The sequence below is a fragment of the Balearica regulorum genome, chromosome 3 (genome assembly GCF_011004875.1).
Source record: "Balearica regulorum gibbericeps isolate bBalReg1 chromosome 3, bBalReg1.pri, whole genome shotgun sequence".
NCBI lineage: Eukaryota > Metazoa > Chordata > Aves > Gruiformes > Gruidae > Balearica > Balearica regulorum.
In genome coordinates this window covers 50,775,104-50,789,992 of record NC_046186.1, presented here as the reverse complement: position 1 = coordinate 50,789,992, position 14,889 = coordinate 50,775,104, and the positions used below count along the sequence as shown (strand labels likewise).

The 14,889-nt window shown below is 38.0% G+C and overlaps 1 protein-coding gene across 12 annotated transcripts in view; it reads right to left on the bottom strand.

Moving 5' to 3' along the window:
- ARMC2 (armadillo repeat containing 2) overlaps nt 1–14,889 on the bottom strand; it is a 73,892-nt gene that overhangs the window by 43,423 nt on the left and 15,580 nt on the right. For 10 of the 12 annotated variants that reach the window (XR_012834491.1, XR_012834490.1, XR_012834492.1 and 7 more), the window contains 2 exons: nt 13,299–13,349; nt 3,086–3,156 (listed from right to left, as the gene is read on the bottom strand). Coding sequence is in view for 5 of the 12 variants with exons in the window: in XM_075747847.1 (XP_075603962.1) it covers nt 3,086–3,156; nt 13,299–13,349 (122 nt within the window). In the remaining 7 variants the exon portion in view is untranslated. The remainder of the gene's footprint in view (nt 1–3,085; nt 3,157–13,298; nt 13,350–14,889) is intronic. The other 2 variants (XR_012834494.1, XM_075747848.1) reach the window with 1 other exon arrangement.

Below are 14,889 nucleotides of genomic sequence, written 5' to 3'. Positions count from 1 at the left end.
AGTTGTTACTATAAAGATGGGGTTTGGTTTGTTGGTTTTGGGAGGCTTTTTTGGGCTTTTTTGGTTGTTTTTTTTTTTAAAATAGGGAGATAGAAGTCACACAACTCCACTAAATAGCATGAAGAAATCCATGAAGACCAGTATACATTTTTTTAAGTGACAGATTTGTCAGAACATGTCTCCTACTGTTCATTACTAGCGCTTGCATTTAAATAACAATGTAAATTCTTAACATAATGATTATCAAACACAAAAAATACTGTATTACATGAGAACACTGATATTGAGAGGTTTGCATCATGAGAACAGTATCTCAGACCTTAAAAAAAATTACTGTCCACAGAGCATTACTTGGAACAGTGAAACAATTAAAAACTTCCTAATTAAAAAGCTTGCTCTTCAAGAAAAAAAGAGAAAGATCTAGACTCTTTTTGTGCATCTGTATTAACTGTCTACCTATATTTTAAACAGAATGAATCTATCAGTTATATCTGTTTCAACAGATTATATAAAAATGCTGCTGTTACATAAGTAATACACTGGTAAGTATGTTATTACTGGTGATTCTCCCCCTCTACCCCGCTCTTGTGAGACCCCACCTGGAGTAGCTCTGGGGTCCCCAGTACGAGAAAGAATGGACCTGTTGGCATGGGTCCAGAGGAAGGCCACACAGTTGATCAGAGGGCCGGAGCACTTCTCTTATGAAGCCAGGCTGAGAGAGTTGGGGTTCTTCAGCCTGGAGAAGCGAAGGCTCCAGGGAGATCTAATTGCAGCTGTCCAGTACCTGAAGGGGCCCTACAGGAAAGCTGGGGAGGGACTGTTTACAAGGGCAGGCAGTGATATGACAAGGGGTAATGGCTTTAAGCTGAAGGAGCATAGATTTAGATTAGATATTAGGAAGAAATTCTTCACTACAAGGATGGTGAGGCACTGGCACAGGTTGCCCAGAGAAGCTGTGGCTTCCCCCTCCCTGGAAGTGTTCAAGGCCAGGTTGGATGGGGCTTTGGGCAACCTGGTCTAGTGGAGGGTGTCTCTGCCCATGGCAGGGGGGTTGGAACTAGATGATCTTTAAGGTCCCTTCCAACCCAAACCATTCTATGAATCTACAATAACTATATGTTGTCCTTGTGTGCATGTACACATATTTAGCATAAGTACGTGTTATTAGGTAATATTATTATTACTTACTTTGCAGATCTTTTTTATTTTCCAGATCAAATGAGTTAATAGTCTTATTTAATGAGTAGCTTAACTAATAAAACACTATGCAGCATTTGCAATGAAGTGAAAGTTCTGCCCCGGATAATGTAAGAGCACAGCTGAAATGAGAACACTAGAATAGTTTGCACTGTTCCTTCCTGCCACAAAACCCACATATTGACTCAATTATTTCTTTTCTTTCCAATTTGTAGCTCTCTCTCTTAAACTGAAAGATGGGACTGACTTTCTAACTATGCACATGCTTAATTTTATTAAGCAAGAAATAGAGTAGTTCATGTATGCATTTGCAGATATGACCAGATTTCTCACTAGAAAATAATTAACAAAGCCATTCAATTTTTAGTTCAGAACAAAAAGAACTGATTTTTTGTGCCACTCTGTTGAATTTGTCTCACGTTCATCAGAAAAATATAGCAACCTAAAAGTCATAATGGCATAATTTTTTTAAACAAATATCTCTTGTAACTAGGAAAAAACCAAAAGATAATCAGCTTTTACTAAACAATATTAATCCTAGAAATAGGAATGAACAGGAAATATATGATTATAAAGAAAAGCAACATTAATAAATTGTAAACTTGCACGTGGCTCAGTCCTGGGAGATTTTTAAGGTGCTGATGAAAAATTATGGCACTAGTTGTATTTTAAAATATTGCAGAAGCTGTCCTGAACCTTCTAACTGAGCAAATCACAATTCAACAGCAAAAATACACAAGCAAAAGAATTCAGCAAGTTAAAGTTCATTGCCTCAGTTTTTCATAGGTTTTAACCACAGCTTTGCATTCTGGTAAAAAAAAAAAAATCACTAATCAGTCTACATTTATTGGTTGCTGTTTTTAGCATGTAAATACAAGAGCCTTAGCAACACTGAGGTTTCAAAAGCTGTGTACTGCCTGACTTATCATATTTAGTCTTTCCATGGAATACTGAGTGGCTACAAATATATCAATATTAAAAGAGTTTACCTTCTCTTTAAAATGTGAAAGTATAAACACAAATCATATCAGAAAATAGAAATAATCTGTAAATGAACACTCCCCCCAGGACCCCACTATAGAGAATAAGTGATTGAGAATTCCTACTGTTATCCCACTGTTTATTCTGGGATTAAAGTATGCACAAACTAAGGATGCCTTGTTATGTTTAAAAAAGTAGATATAAAAAGAAACAATCGTAATAATGATTTTTTTCAATGGCACCAATACAAATAAATTAAAAGGCTTAGAAACAGAGAAAATACAGCCCTGCAGAATACTAACTCCCATGACATGGTAAATACTCTCAGCTCCTCTGACCACATTACAGCCTTTCCCAGAATCATCCAGAATAATGCAACTTCTCTGTTCTAGAAAAACAGTAATAAAGCATAACAACAGCAGAGTAGAAACTTCAGGTTTCCATACCAGACTCTCAAATATGCACTTGCCATGTATGAAACGTGCCAGCTATCCGGAAATATTAATTAAAATCTCTTACGTAAAATTAGCAAAATGCATCCCTACAGGGCAATCCAGAATCTGTATTTTCAGCTAATAGAGCTTGGCATAACTTTATCAGTTTTTGTGCAACTATGTCAGTTTACAAAAAGTGATGGGCAAACAAGGTGTTAATGGATTGGCAAATTCTTAAGCCTACATATGGGAAAAACAAGAGAGAAAACATCAACAGATTTTTAGAGTGAAGATCTCTTGAATATTGTTTCACTTTATCAACAACAGGAAAAAAACCCAATACATCCAGAAAACCAAGAAGATTGTTCAGTGAATGAAGAAGAAAAAGATCTTCAACTTACAAAAATTAGATTATTTCTACTTGACTGTATTTCACATTTTTTGACTGGAGATTGAAATGCCTTATGAAGTACCTGTTACTCTTCTCTTCCAGCCTGTACTCCTTGGCCACGATGAACTTGTGCCAGGCTTTTTGATCTGGTCACTAAAAGATACAGTATAGACACACACAAAGCATATCAAAATACAGTGCTCAAAATGCTTCTTTCTTCACATGCACTCAGTATGAGATCTGCATATTAAAAACTAATTAGTAAAATAATTTATAACCTTTTCCAAGTTAGTAGACTACCTGCTCATTAAAAATGACATATAAATACAACTTCTTCCAGTATGTATTACAGAAAGTTCCTTCAGAAATATTGACATATTTACACCACAAGAGGTCACCATTACGGAACACAAAACCTAAAGCATTTCCATTTGTACAATAAAACTGAACTAAACTCAGAAAGAGCCAATTTTTATTTTATCATCAGTTTCATTAACTGAATATAAACTCAACTAGCTTAAAACTGTAAGTTCATCCATTCGCAAGGACAGTGATTTCTTCTGAGAGAATTAACTCTTAAAAGATTTAATGATAAGAATTTTCAAAGAAACAAACACTTCAGTAACCTTTAATGTAAGCATTAGATTTTCCAGGCCTGCTTGTGAACTATTACTAAGTGCGTAGTGGTCACTAATTCTGCTAGTACAAGAAACACGTATGTTGTCATTTCTTTATAAAGCAACAGTGAGAAATGCCATAATTCCTGCCGATTGTATCATCAGTCTTTCTTTGTCCAGATGAAACTACTACATACATCTGTGATAAATCTGTTTGCCTAGCTACACACTCAAGCAGCACTGATCTAAAAGAAATATACAAGATATAGGCTCTCTTTGCTACTGAACAGGCATCTTTCCTCCTTTAAATTCTGTACTAAAGACAAAGGTCTTAATCTATGTTTTGTATTCTCAGTGTATGTTTAATTTAACACTTCTTATTCCATTTATAGTTCATGTACCAATACAACCTAATCTCCTAAATTTCCTTCTAAAGACAACAATAGTGTGTTAGCAATGTTATTTCATTTTTTTTAACCTGTTAATTTAGTTGCTATAAAGCTTAAAGCTAAACTGTTGTTTAAGTGGTTTGCTGGATTGGCACCTAAATCCTGTCTGCTAGTCCAGACAGAAGTCATCCTATCAACAGATGGAGACAGAATAAAAGACAAAGCTCTTGTAAGATCACTTCCCTACAAAAGGGAACGGATAGCTGTGATCAGTCAAAAATTTCCCAAGCAATCACATTACAGAGGAACACTTGCTTCATTATGGCTAACAGTGAATAATGCTTTCTTTTTACAGCATGAGGATTTAAGTCCTTCAAAATCCAAATGCTTACACAAACTATCTTGAAATTATTTCAGCTCATATATGTCAATTCCTAGTCCTCTGGGGAAGGAATGCTTTATAAAAAAAATAGACAAGTGCTTGCATCTCTACTCTAAAATAGATGGAAAGAAAGAGAGTTTCTACAGCACACATTAAATACAGTTCAGTGTATTAACAGAAATCAACATTTGGTTCCATGAACACCTTGTCCTACAAACTTTAAAAATTTGAGAAATGATTGTACGAGGTTCAGCCATCCCTGAAATCAAGACTATAACCTGAAAGGACACTGGATAAGTGTGAGAATAACAACCTCAGTCAACTAATACTAACCCAGCTATATTCAGAAATCAGTATGTTCAGAATTATATGTATACATGATGATACTATCTGCCTATATGAATATGGACGTTTGAGTTTGCTTTCATCAAAAAAAGTTTTGTAACTATATCCTGCCTGTGCCTCTTCCCCTAAAAGGTAAATCTACAGGATGAATCCAAGAAACCTCAACAATGCTACAAGTTTTGTAGGAAACAAAAGCAGCTGAATAGAAAAGACACTGAAACAAAGGATGTGGTAACCTGAACACTTAGCAGATAGAAACACCACATATGTGAGATGAAGGATAAGACCAGGTCAAAGTCTGAACTGCGTTAAAAAAAAAAAAGTTTGATTGGAACCTACAATTTCTTAAACACCAGTATCAACCAGTTTAGAGGCCTACACAAGTAGGAAAGCAGATTGCTGTACTGCTGGTATTCACAGAACTATCTGTACTTTTGGGAAACATCGTCATAAGTTAAACGGCTTAACTGGAATTCTCATTATTTTCAGAAAAAGAATATACTGAATATGTACATAAATGAGAATGACTGGTGGGCAGGCTTATCTTTAGGGAGTACGTACAATTTATGAATTTTGTGAGATTATAAAATCCCTGTATGTATCTTTACCAGGCTGCCAGCTCCATTTTAGTTAGAGAGTTCTGCTTCTTTGTTATCTTTTCACTTTCATGTAGGGCTGAAACTTAAACAGCAATATCTTGTTAAGAACTATGCAGTTAAAATGTAATCATCCTACTCTAAAAAATAAGTTACCTACTATTGAAGGGAACTGGCTTGTCAAGAGAGTGGTTGCCTTGGAAACAAAGTCAATTGGCAGAAATCTGATCATCTGATAAGGGACTCATCAAGAAATCAACTGACAGGGCCTCTGATGTTTTACAGAGGAAAGAGAACTTGGCAACTGGATCATCTCTGTCCTTCTCATATAAGGGAGATCACAGTAGCCCCTAAGAGGAACACTGCTTTCTTGAACGTACACAGACTCTGAGGACTTCCAAAAGGAAGGTGAGTGAGCACTTGCAGTAGTGTGTTCAATATTTTTCCCTGGTGAAAGAATGCATAATTAAGTGAAAGCAGCATTTATTCAGAAACTCTACATGTTTAGATGTTTACTTGCTTGTTCTTGCCATGAGTCTCTTGTTAATGGTAAATCTGCAAACTCTCACCCTCAGTGGTACTCCAGGGAAAAACTACATCTCTAAGAACTGCATCCCAGAAGCAAAGAATTAGGCTAGTGCTCTCCAAAGAAGCTGCACACAACAGCAAGGTCTGATTCACAAATGTAAGATTCCAAGAGGAATAGCACTTGGGCTCTTTCCTCAAACTGGGGAACCCTAAACATCTGAGAATGTGGCTAACTCTTTACTTGAAAAAAAGTCTTAGCAATGGGCCTGAATACAGTTAGACTCTTAGCACGGTCCCTGCTACAATTTTGGCCCAAGGTAGTACTTTCCTTGACAAATGCCTGGGCACAGAGCACAGACATGTAGAGGTAGGGACATTCACAGCCAATACTTTGTGTGTGGTAGAGAGGAGTTAAAAATACTTTCATTGTATTATTTTCTGCCCAGCAGAAAAGGACCTGGAGGTGTTGGTCAACAGCCAATTGAGTATGAGCCAGGAGTGTGCCCAGGTGGCCAAGAAGGCCAACAGCATCCTGGCTTGTATCAGAAATAGTGTGGCCAGCAGGATTAAGGAAGCAATCATCCCTCTGTACTTGGCCCTGGTGAGGCCACACCTTGAGTACTGTGTTCAGTTTGGGGCCCCTCACTACAAGAAAGACATTGAGGTGCTGGAGTGTGTCCAGAGAAGGGCAACGAAGCTGGCAAAGGGTCTAGAGCACAAGTCTTACGAGGAGTGGCTGAGGGAACTGGGGTTGTTTAGCCTGGAGAAAAGGAGGCCGAGAAGAGACCTTATCACTCTCTACAGCTACCTGAAAGGAGGTTGTAGCCAGGTGGGTGTGGGTCTCTTCTCCCAAGTTACAAGCAATAGGACAAGAGGAAATGGCCTCAAGTTGTGCCAGGGGAGGTTTAGATTGGATATTAGGAACAATTTCTTCACTGAAAGAGTTATCAAGCATTGGACCAGGCTGCCCAGGGAAGTGGTGGAGTCACCATCCCCGGAGGTATTTAAAAGATGTGTAGATGTGGTGCTTAGGGACATTGTTTAGTCATGGACTTGGCAGTGCTAGGTTAGCAGTTAATCTTAAAGGTCTTTTCCAACCAAAATGATTCTATGATTAACATAATAGATGACATAGCAGTTGGCCACAAACCGAGAGACTAACTCCTTTGTTTGTTTTTTATTAATTATTAGTACAGATGTAGCCCTGGTGCCCCATTGATTATTTAGTTACTAGTTAAGAAGGACGCATAGCTTAATACTAACAAGCTAATGTTCCTCTACAGAATTGTCTCTAACAAGCACCTTTGATCAGTGAGGTAGCAAAGCTTAACTAGAAAGAAAAGAGAACATGAAAATCTTTTCTGAATTGTCAAACTTGAAGGCATTCCCTCTAGACACTACTCTCTCCTCTCGGTGAGGTTCTTGTAACACCTACATATTCTTACATCTTTGGGAGGCAAAACTAGAAAATACAGAAGTGCGAGAAGAACAGAGGAGCACAGTAACTGAGGTAGTGCAATAAAGGATGAAGAATATGAGGGTTAGTTTTCAAAGAGAAGAGTAGGAATAACAGGGAATGAGCAAAAGATAAGGGCCGTGGGTATGGAAAAGGCCATAAGCCCCACACTATCTGCTTCTCCAAGTGCCAAGATCTCACATGACTTTGGTCCTCCAGAGACCATGAGCCTCTTTCTCTTGCACCCATGTAAAGTCAATCTGTGGACTCTCTCTCAAAGTAGAGATAGGAACTGGGACTATCCCATGTAGACTGGAATCTGAACAGAGTCTTACAAAGGCAGAGGGCTACTCACATGCAGACGGTGTGTAGCATGCCCGGAGTAAGCCATACGCAGTAGACACTAGCTGGTGTCTGGAAATAGATTTATTTTCCATTTTTAAACAAGGAAAAGAATATCGAGATTCTGCAGAGCACCCTTAACTTTGTATTTATAGGTATCTTTATTGGCAAATTCTATACGACTGCTTAAGGCAACATTTTTGAGGTGGGGGGTGGTGGAAGACATCAGAAGAACCAAACTGGCTTCCACAGACAGAAATAGAAGAAAGTTAAGGCTTAACATCCAAGGATTTTATGGAGACTGACTAACAAAACACCATTTTCCCTCTGTCAGGACCACACAGCTTTCCAAACAGTAGTTAGTATCAAACATCAGCAACATTTAAACCAAAAAAGGTAGCTTGGAAGATACTTGGAAAAACACACAGCACACTGCCTTCTGAAGGTGTGACTTGCATGAGCTACAATAATACTAAAATTTATAGAACATGTATGTCAACCTATGAAACAGAACATGGTCCAATTAGTCCAAAAGCTTGTCTTCACCTACCTCCTTTTAGCATGTCAGAAGACGACATAAAACTCAGACACTCACAGAAAAACCTCTTCAGAAGTTCCTTCCTGATAAGCCTTAGTCTGTGTTGCTGCCATGTGAAAGATCTCTTATCATACATGTGCTCTTGATAAAATGTCAGCCTCATTGCTAACTTCTAATAGCATTTTTAAAGTAAAGTAATATTTAGTTGGGGGGTGGGATGCAATTTATTTTTAAATAAATTTCTAAGTCATTTGACTTTATTGCCTCTCAATATCCTTTTATTTCTTTGATGCCTTTTTTCTTAAGTCAGAAAACTGTAGTTATGAGAATACAATTTTACACATCTATATCTATAGAGCATTTTCTATATCTATGGAACCACAATTATAATCTTCTAAGTTCCTTCCTTGTAAGCACATCTAAGCCCCTGATAGTTTCATTGTTTGTCCTTAGAGCCCTTTTATTTTTTGGCTTTATTTCAATAAGGTAAACAAACCCAGACATACTTAATCTAGAAGTACACTAGTCATCTACGTAACAAAAATATACAAAAGCCATAATAGGTCAATTTGAAAGTCCACCTTGCTTAGTGTCTTCTAACAGTGACCAAAAAGCTTCTCAGATGCCTCCAGCAAATCGAGGGGCTGTTGGGGTGCCCTGCCTGCAGTCCTCCATGAGTTTCCGCCTTCACATTTTTCACCCTGATGCATCCCCCCCTGCTTCTTTTTTCTTCCATTTTCCCCCAGTAGTCACTCAATTTCTCCCTAATGTATTTTTCTTCATTCTACCCCCTTCAGCCCTCACAAACTTCCTTTCTTCTAGTTAATTTAAAAGCCAAAAGTGTGACTCAAATTTTTACAAATTTTATTTTGGATTCTTGATATATTGATGTTTTCAGCTCTTCAAATGTCTAAGAGAGCAATTTCTAACTTTTCACAAGACTCTAAAAACAACCTAGGCACTGCAATAAGTAAAAGATGCAGATTTTTGATACACAAATAACAAGCATTGAACATCTGATTTTATAAATATACGTTGCGTGCATTGGAAAGCCAGACATGATGTATAAAAAAATCATGACATTTCACTACGTGGTAAGAACAACAGATTTAGACCAGTGCTAAGCAGATCCTGGAGGCCTGCTCAGGCAAGCCAGATGTATCAAAAGGACTACTAGGCAGTTCTTCCAGACTAGATCAGAGCTCAGTCCCCCTAGTTGTGGGTAATCCTGAAACAGATATGCCATTTAGGAAGACTGTTCTTTGAGATGTTACCGACGTGTACATTCAGAGTGTGACTACATCCACACTGTGATCTGGGTTTATTTTTAATGCTAGGAGTAACCGGGATGGCATGCATTCTATTGACAAGGATCATTTGGCTATTTAAGGAGTTGTATATTTTCCTTTCAACCAAAGATTCCCAAATTCTACATGGACTACAAAGGGAAAAGCTGCAAGGATGTGTTATGAAAGTATATACAACCAATAAATCTCTAAAAAGAACAGTCACAGGTAAAGAACTAGTTTTTCCTCTTTTGAGCGCCTGCCATGAGGGAGAAGGAAGAGCTCTTGTCACAGACCCAGTGAGGGTATCACAATGCACCCACCCTTCAGATACTTATATTATATATAGATAAGACCTCTTCTGAGCCTTCTCTTCTCCAGGCTAAGCAGTTCCAGCTCTCTCACATGAAGGACTCCATCATCTTAGTAGCTGGACTCTCTCCAGCTGCTCCATATCTCTATTGCAGTGGGAAGCCCAGAACTGGACCCAGCACTCCAGGTGTGATGGAGGTTGTCAAGACATGAATGAACAGTTAATCTCATCTAGGCTCCCTTTTCCACAAAAGATTGGATCAGATGATCTTTTGATGTCCTTTCCAACCTGAGCTATTCTATGGAATTGGTGTCCACCAGGACCCCCAGATCTTTTTTTCACCCAGCTGGACAGCCCCAGTATATACTGGTGCCTGCAGTTGTTCCTCCCCAGGTGCAGAACATTCTTGTCAACCCATTTCACCCACCTGTCAAGGTCCCTCTGAACAGCTGCACAACCCTCTAGCATATCAGCCAATGGGTTGCTTACATACTGATTGCCAGTTACCATTTTTCTCAATTATTCACAACTGTGGTCTCATGAACTGCCCACCAGATCTTTTGGCAGGAGCACTGCAGGGCATGGTGCAAAGATACCTAAGGCTCTAGACCAAGCTTATCAGGGCATAGCCAGACTCAGCAGCTTTGTCTGAAAAAGGATGGCAGCTCCAGGAAAAGTTAAAAGGAACTAACGGTGATCCTGGAAATCAGGGCAAGAAGGATGATGCAGCAGACCCTGAGTCAGCAGCAAGGGACAAGGCGGTGCAAGAACCCCAAGGCAAAGGAGAAGGGAAGTCAGATGTGGAGCTGGAGCAAGTGAGAGAGACTGCAATTGATTTTCTCAGACAATGTTCAGTTACACAACACTTAGGAACCACCACTTTAGAACATAAGCCCTCTGCTACCATGATTCTTCCACCGTGTTTAGTGATCAGGAAACAAAGAGTTCTAACTCTAAACCATAGCTACTGATTTTAGTAACAAGACATCGCTCTGTAGACTTTGAAAGGAAATGTAAACAACATCCTCGTATTTTTGCCAAAGCAGCTAATAGGAATTGGTTTTAGCTTTTGGCAAAATGAGAAAAATGAGATTTTGTGCTTTATCATTCACTCTCACTGAAATTAATTTTTCCATATGCCAATTAACATTTGCGTTTTTCATTAATCCATTTACTCCTACTTAATTGTACTATTCAGACCTTAAATGTTGCCAAAAGGACATCAGAATTAGTTTTCTGTATTGTCTTTCATTGGTTGAATAGCAGGGAATACGTTTTTGCAGGTTCTGTTTTAAAGCAAGTGATTTCTTCCTGATCCATAACTTAGCACTTGAAGAGCAGTCTGTCTTTTCAGGCAAAGAATTGACCTTCACTGAGCCACTTAAGGGAATCTCTCACTATTTTGCTCTACTACCACTGAACTTGCCTTTCTATGATGTCATCTCAGGGACAAACAAGATAGATACAAACAACATGGAAATAATAGGTATGCCTCAGAGAAAAAAGAATTAGTATAACAACTCAATTTTTAAAGACTATTTTCCTTTTAGAAAACATAATGGAGACATAGTAAATTACTTGCGGACAGCCAAGAGAAATATAAATTAAAGTATTAAACCAATTACACAAACCTCTAGTCAGTCCTGTTTCTCAGCTACAAAGCTTTTTCAAAAGCATGAAAATAATTGAAAAACTGATAATATAGATGTCCTGAAATTATTTCAGGAATTGTAGAGGATTATATCATAAGTAACACCATGAGAAAAGACAAAGGGAGTGAAAACTATAACAGACTATAACTGATACCACTGATATGAGATAGGATAAATAGTAGAAAGGCAACATAATTTGCAAAAATATGTTGACAAATAGGCCAACTACACTCTGAGTCATCCTAAAGATGAGCAAATAATAATTCCTCTACAAACACAACCACAGGCATAGTCCATTACTTATGACAGCTCCAGCGATAAAAAAAATATAGTATTCTATTTATACAGGTTGTTGATGAAGAACATCATACACATGTTAAATAGTATGGCTTAAAAGAATAATAGAGGTAGATGAAAAACTTATATCCTTATCCTTTCTATTCTTCACAGTCATTGCATCTTCTGCCTAATACAGAAAATAACTATTTGTGGCAGGGTATCTTTAAATAAGCAGACAACTGATAGCCTAATTCTAACCATAAAAAACACGTAAAATACTAGCCTAAATATGTTTGAGTCTGAAAACCACAGCATCTTCATCTTCCTAACTTGAATCTTGCATAAGCATTCTCATTCTAAACAAAAATTTAATCTAAATCCATTGTTACTATAGTGCTACCCAGACTGAATTGGCATTCTTTCTTTATCCCTTGTGTGGCACACTCCCATTCTAGAATTACCATTCAGTTGGTCATAAGGACTCTCAAGAGCTGGATCTCCCAGATTTGGAGACCAATGACCTTATCCCGAAACTAATGACTATAGAGTGGAAAGACTCCCTTTGGGGCAGGCAATAAAAATGAGCCTAAACTCCACTCTTTCACAAGTGAAGAGACGAGAAATAGCAGCTACCTGTTGCTCTTTTCTTCAGAAGTCTATAAAAAGTTCTGAAAAAAAGAATTCTTCATTCCCAATTCTCTCAGTATCCCCTAACCCTACACAAAAAACAGGCACCTTCTTGGAAGGACAGGTGTCATACTTTCTTCGGAAAAAAACTGTAGAAAGCTCTACATGTGAAAGCTTTCCCACCATTCCACTGCTTCTTTCTTAACTTAGTGGTCTCAAGGCTAGTGGAACTGAGGCAGACACAGAGAAAGATTAGTTAGGAGTAGATTAATTTCCTGTTTCTATGTCTTCACGAGAACTCCAGAAGTTGTGAAGATATATAATAAGAAAAGACAAATCCTGAAAGAAGTCTGGATAATCTGCAGCAATATCAGCTAAAAAATATAACAGACTAATATCCACACCACGTCATTCATTTCAAAAATTAATCCAGAGCAAAACAGAATGGGCGTTCCCTTCAGGAAAGAAATCTATCTCATCTGTAGGAATCCTTTTCTTTGAGGAGCAAAGGAATGGACGTTTTGGGCACAGATGTGAAGCTAGTTTAAGCAATCACACAGAAGTGATTTCTAGTATTCACTCGTCTCCTGCTTTTATCATCTTCTGTTCAAGCATTCCAAAAGCACAAGAAACTAGTCTTATGGAAGCAGTTGATGAATACCTACCAAGGATTCTGTCAAACAGGCATTCAATAAGGACGGCAATGGCGATAGAAAACAGGGCATAGTATATCTTCTTTACAGCACTTTCTAATCCTTTTGTAGCTATTTACAGAAATCACCTATTAAAAAGAGTGTAGAGCAGGCCACTTTGGAATCAGCTGTTTGTCACCAAGCCTTTCCCCATTGGAGGCACCTATGTTTCTAAGGAGTGCTGGAATGACATCTAAGCTTTCAGAATATTGAGAAATTGGAGAGGGAGAAAGAAAAATTTATCTTTTCTCACCAGGGAAACTGTTGCTCTTCACCAGCAAATCTGCCATCAGTGTTGACACTTCTGTTGAAATACATGAATGCAGAAAACATTTTAGAAGTTTCATTTCTATAGCAGTCACAATAGATGGCAAGGCACAATGGCTAGATGAAGATGTAAACAAAACTTAGCTTCCTTATGATTGTCAGAGATTGCTCCTTGCTTTCCTGAGGCAACATGTCAATAAATTCAATTTGCTTCAATTAATATACCTATTCTATTATAACTAGATGGTTATTTGAAAAACAGAATTGCAAACAAAATGACAAATAACTCTTCCCCTCAAAAGCGCCTTTTCTCTTTTCCCCCCAGTACCTTTATTCCTCCAGTATCCTTATAAAGCAGCAATTTCATTAGCGCTGTTCATTCTTTTCATCAGTCCTTGGGACAATAAAAGAATCTGAGATGGAAAGCGAGCAAGTCTCTTGCTGGAATAAAATACTTCCTTTCTGTTCTCTTTGAAATAAATGTAAAAGCATTAATGGCATGAATCTGCCATGCTATTTTGGCATGCTCTACAGTTTCATCATTAACAGGAAAACAGCTTTATTAGAAAAGTTACTTTGGTACATATATAGGAACTGTGGGGAAATGGGAGTAAGGAGTCTCATGCACCTTCTCATGTACAAAGCGTACTATTTATAGAACCTTCTTGCTTAATTCCCGCAAGGATTTTACATCACCAAGATACTGAATTGAGGCTGACACAACTGATTCATATTGTGAATGACAGGACTCCAGGTAATAAAGTTTTCGCATTCCTTTAAGCCTAAATACAATGTATTTTAAATAGGAAGTAACTTAACTTCATACAAGATGCCTCAAGTATTTGTGACATAGAAGCAGATGCAATCTAATCATAGCAAACATCTAGTACCTGTGAACATATTCTATTGAGAAAGAATGCCAAAACTCTGTTACTGCAATGAACCCTCTATGGTACTGGAACCTTTTATATGCAACTCCTATCAAGATCAAACTCAGCGAACTATATTGAAGGATAGGTTTGTGATACCTTTCAACTGCCTTGTCAGATGAAGAATGACATCTCTGAACTCAGAAAAGGGTATAGATCAAGGTCTGCCTGACTCATGTTATACCATACACAAATACTGAACCAATGTGTTTATTGGCCTAAGCCTTAGCAATGAGTTAGAATGTATGAGAGCAGCTGACGTTACCTACAGCCATTCCATCATACAATGGCATGAATTGCTTGGGCTAATATAGATGAGGGGTCTTTGTCCTTTACTAAAGGGAAAGCATTTTGTATTATTGTTTGTGCCTATTGCAGGTATGTCTGGTACTCTAAGCCATACGAGCACCTAAACGTTGTTAGTGATCCTTGGTGCAAGGGTATAAGGCAGCACAGGCAGCATGTCTTGGGCAGCACTGGCAAAAATCATCTCTGTCTCAAGTACCCGCAAAGCATGCGCAACCCATAGGAGAAGGTAAAGATGCACCATTCAAAAATACAGACCTTGCATTCAACACAGAAAGAGGGAGGAATATTATGTTACTCTTCTATTTTGGAGAAAACTAGTCAGAACAAGATTGGAAAACA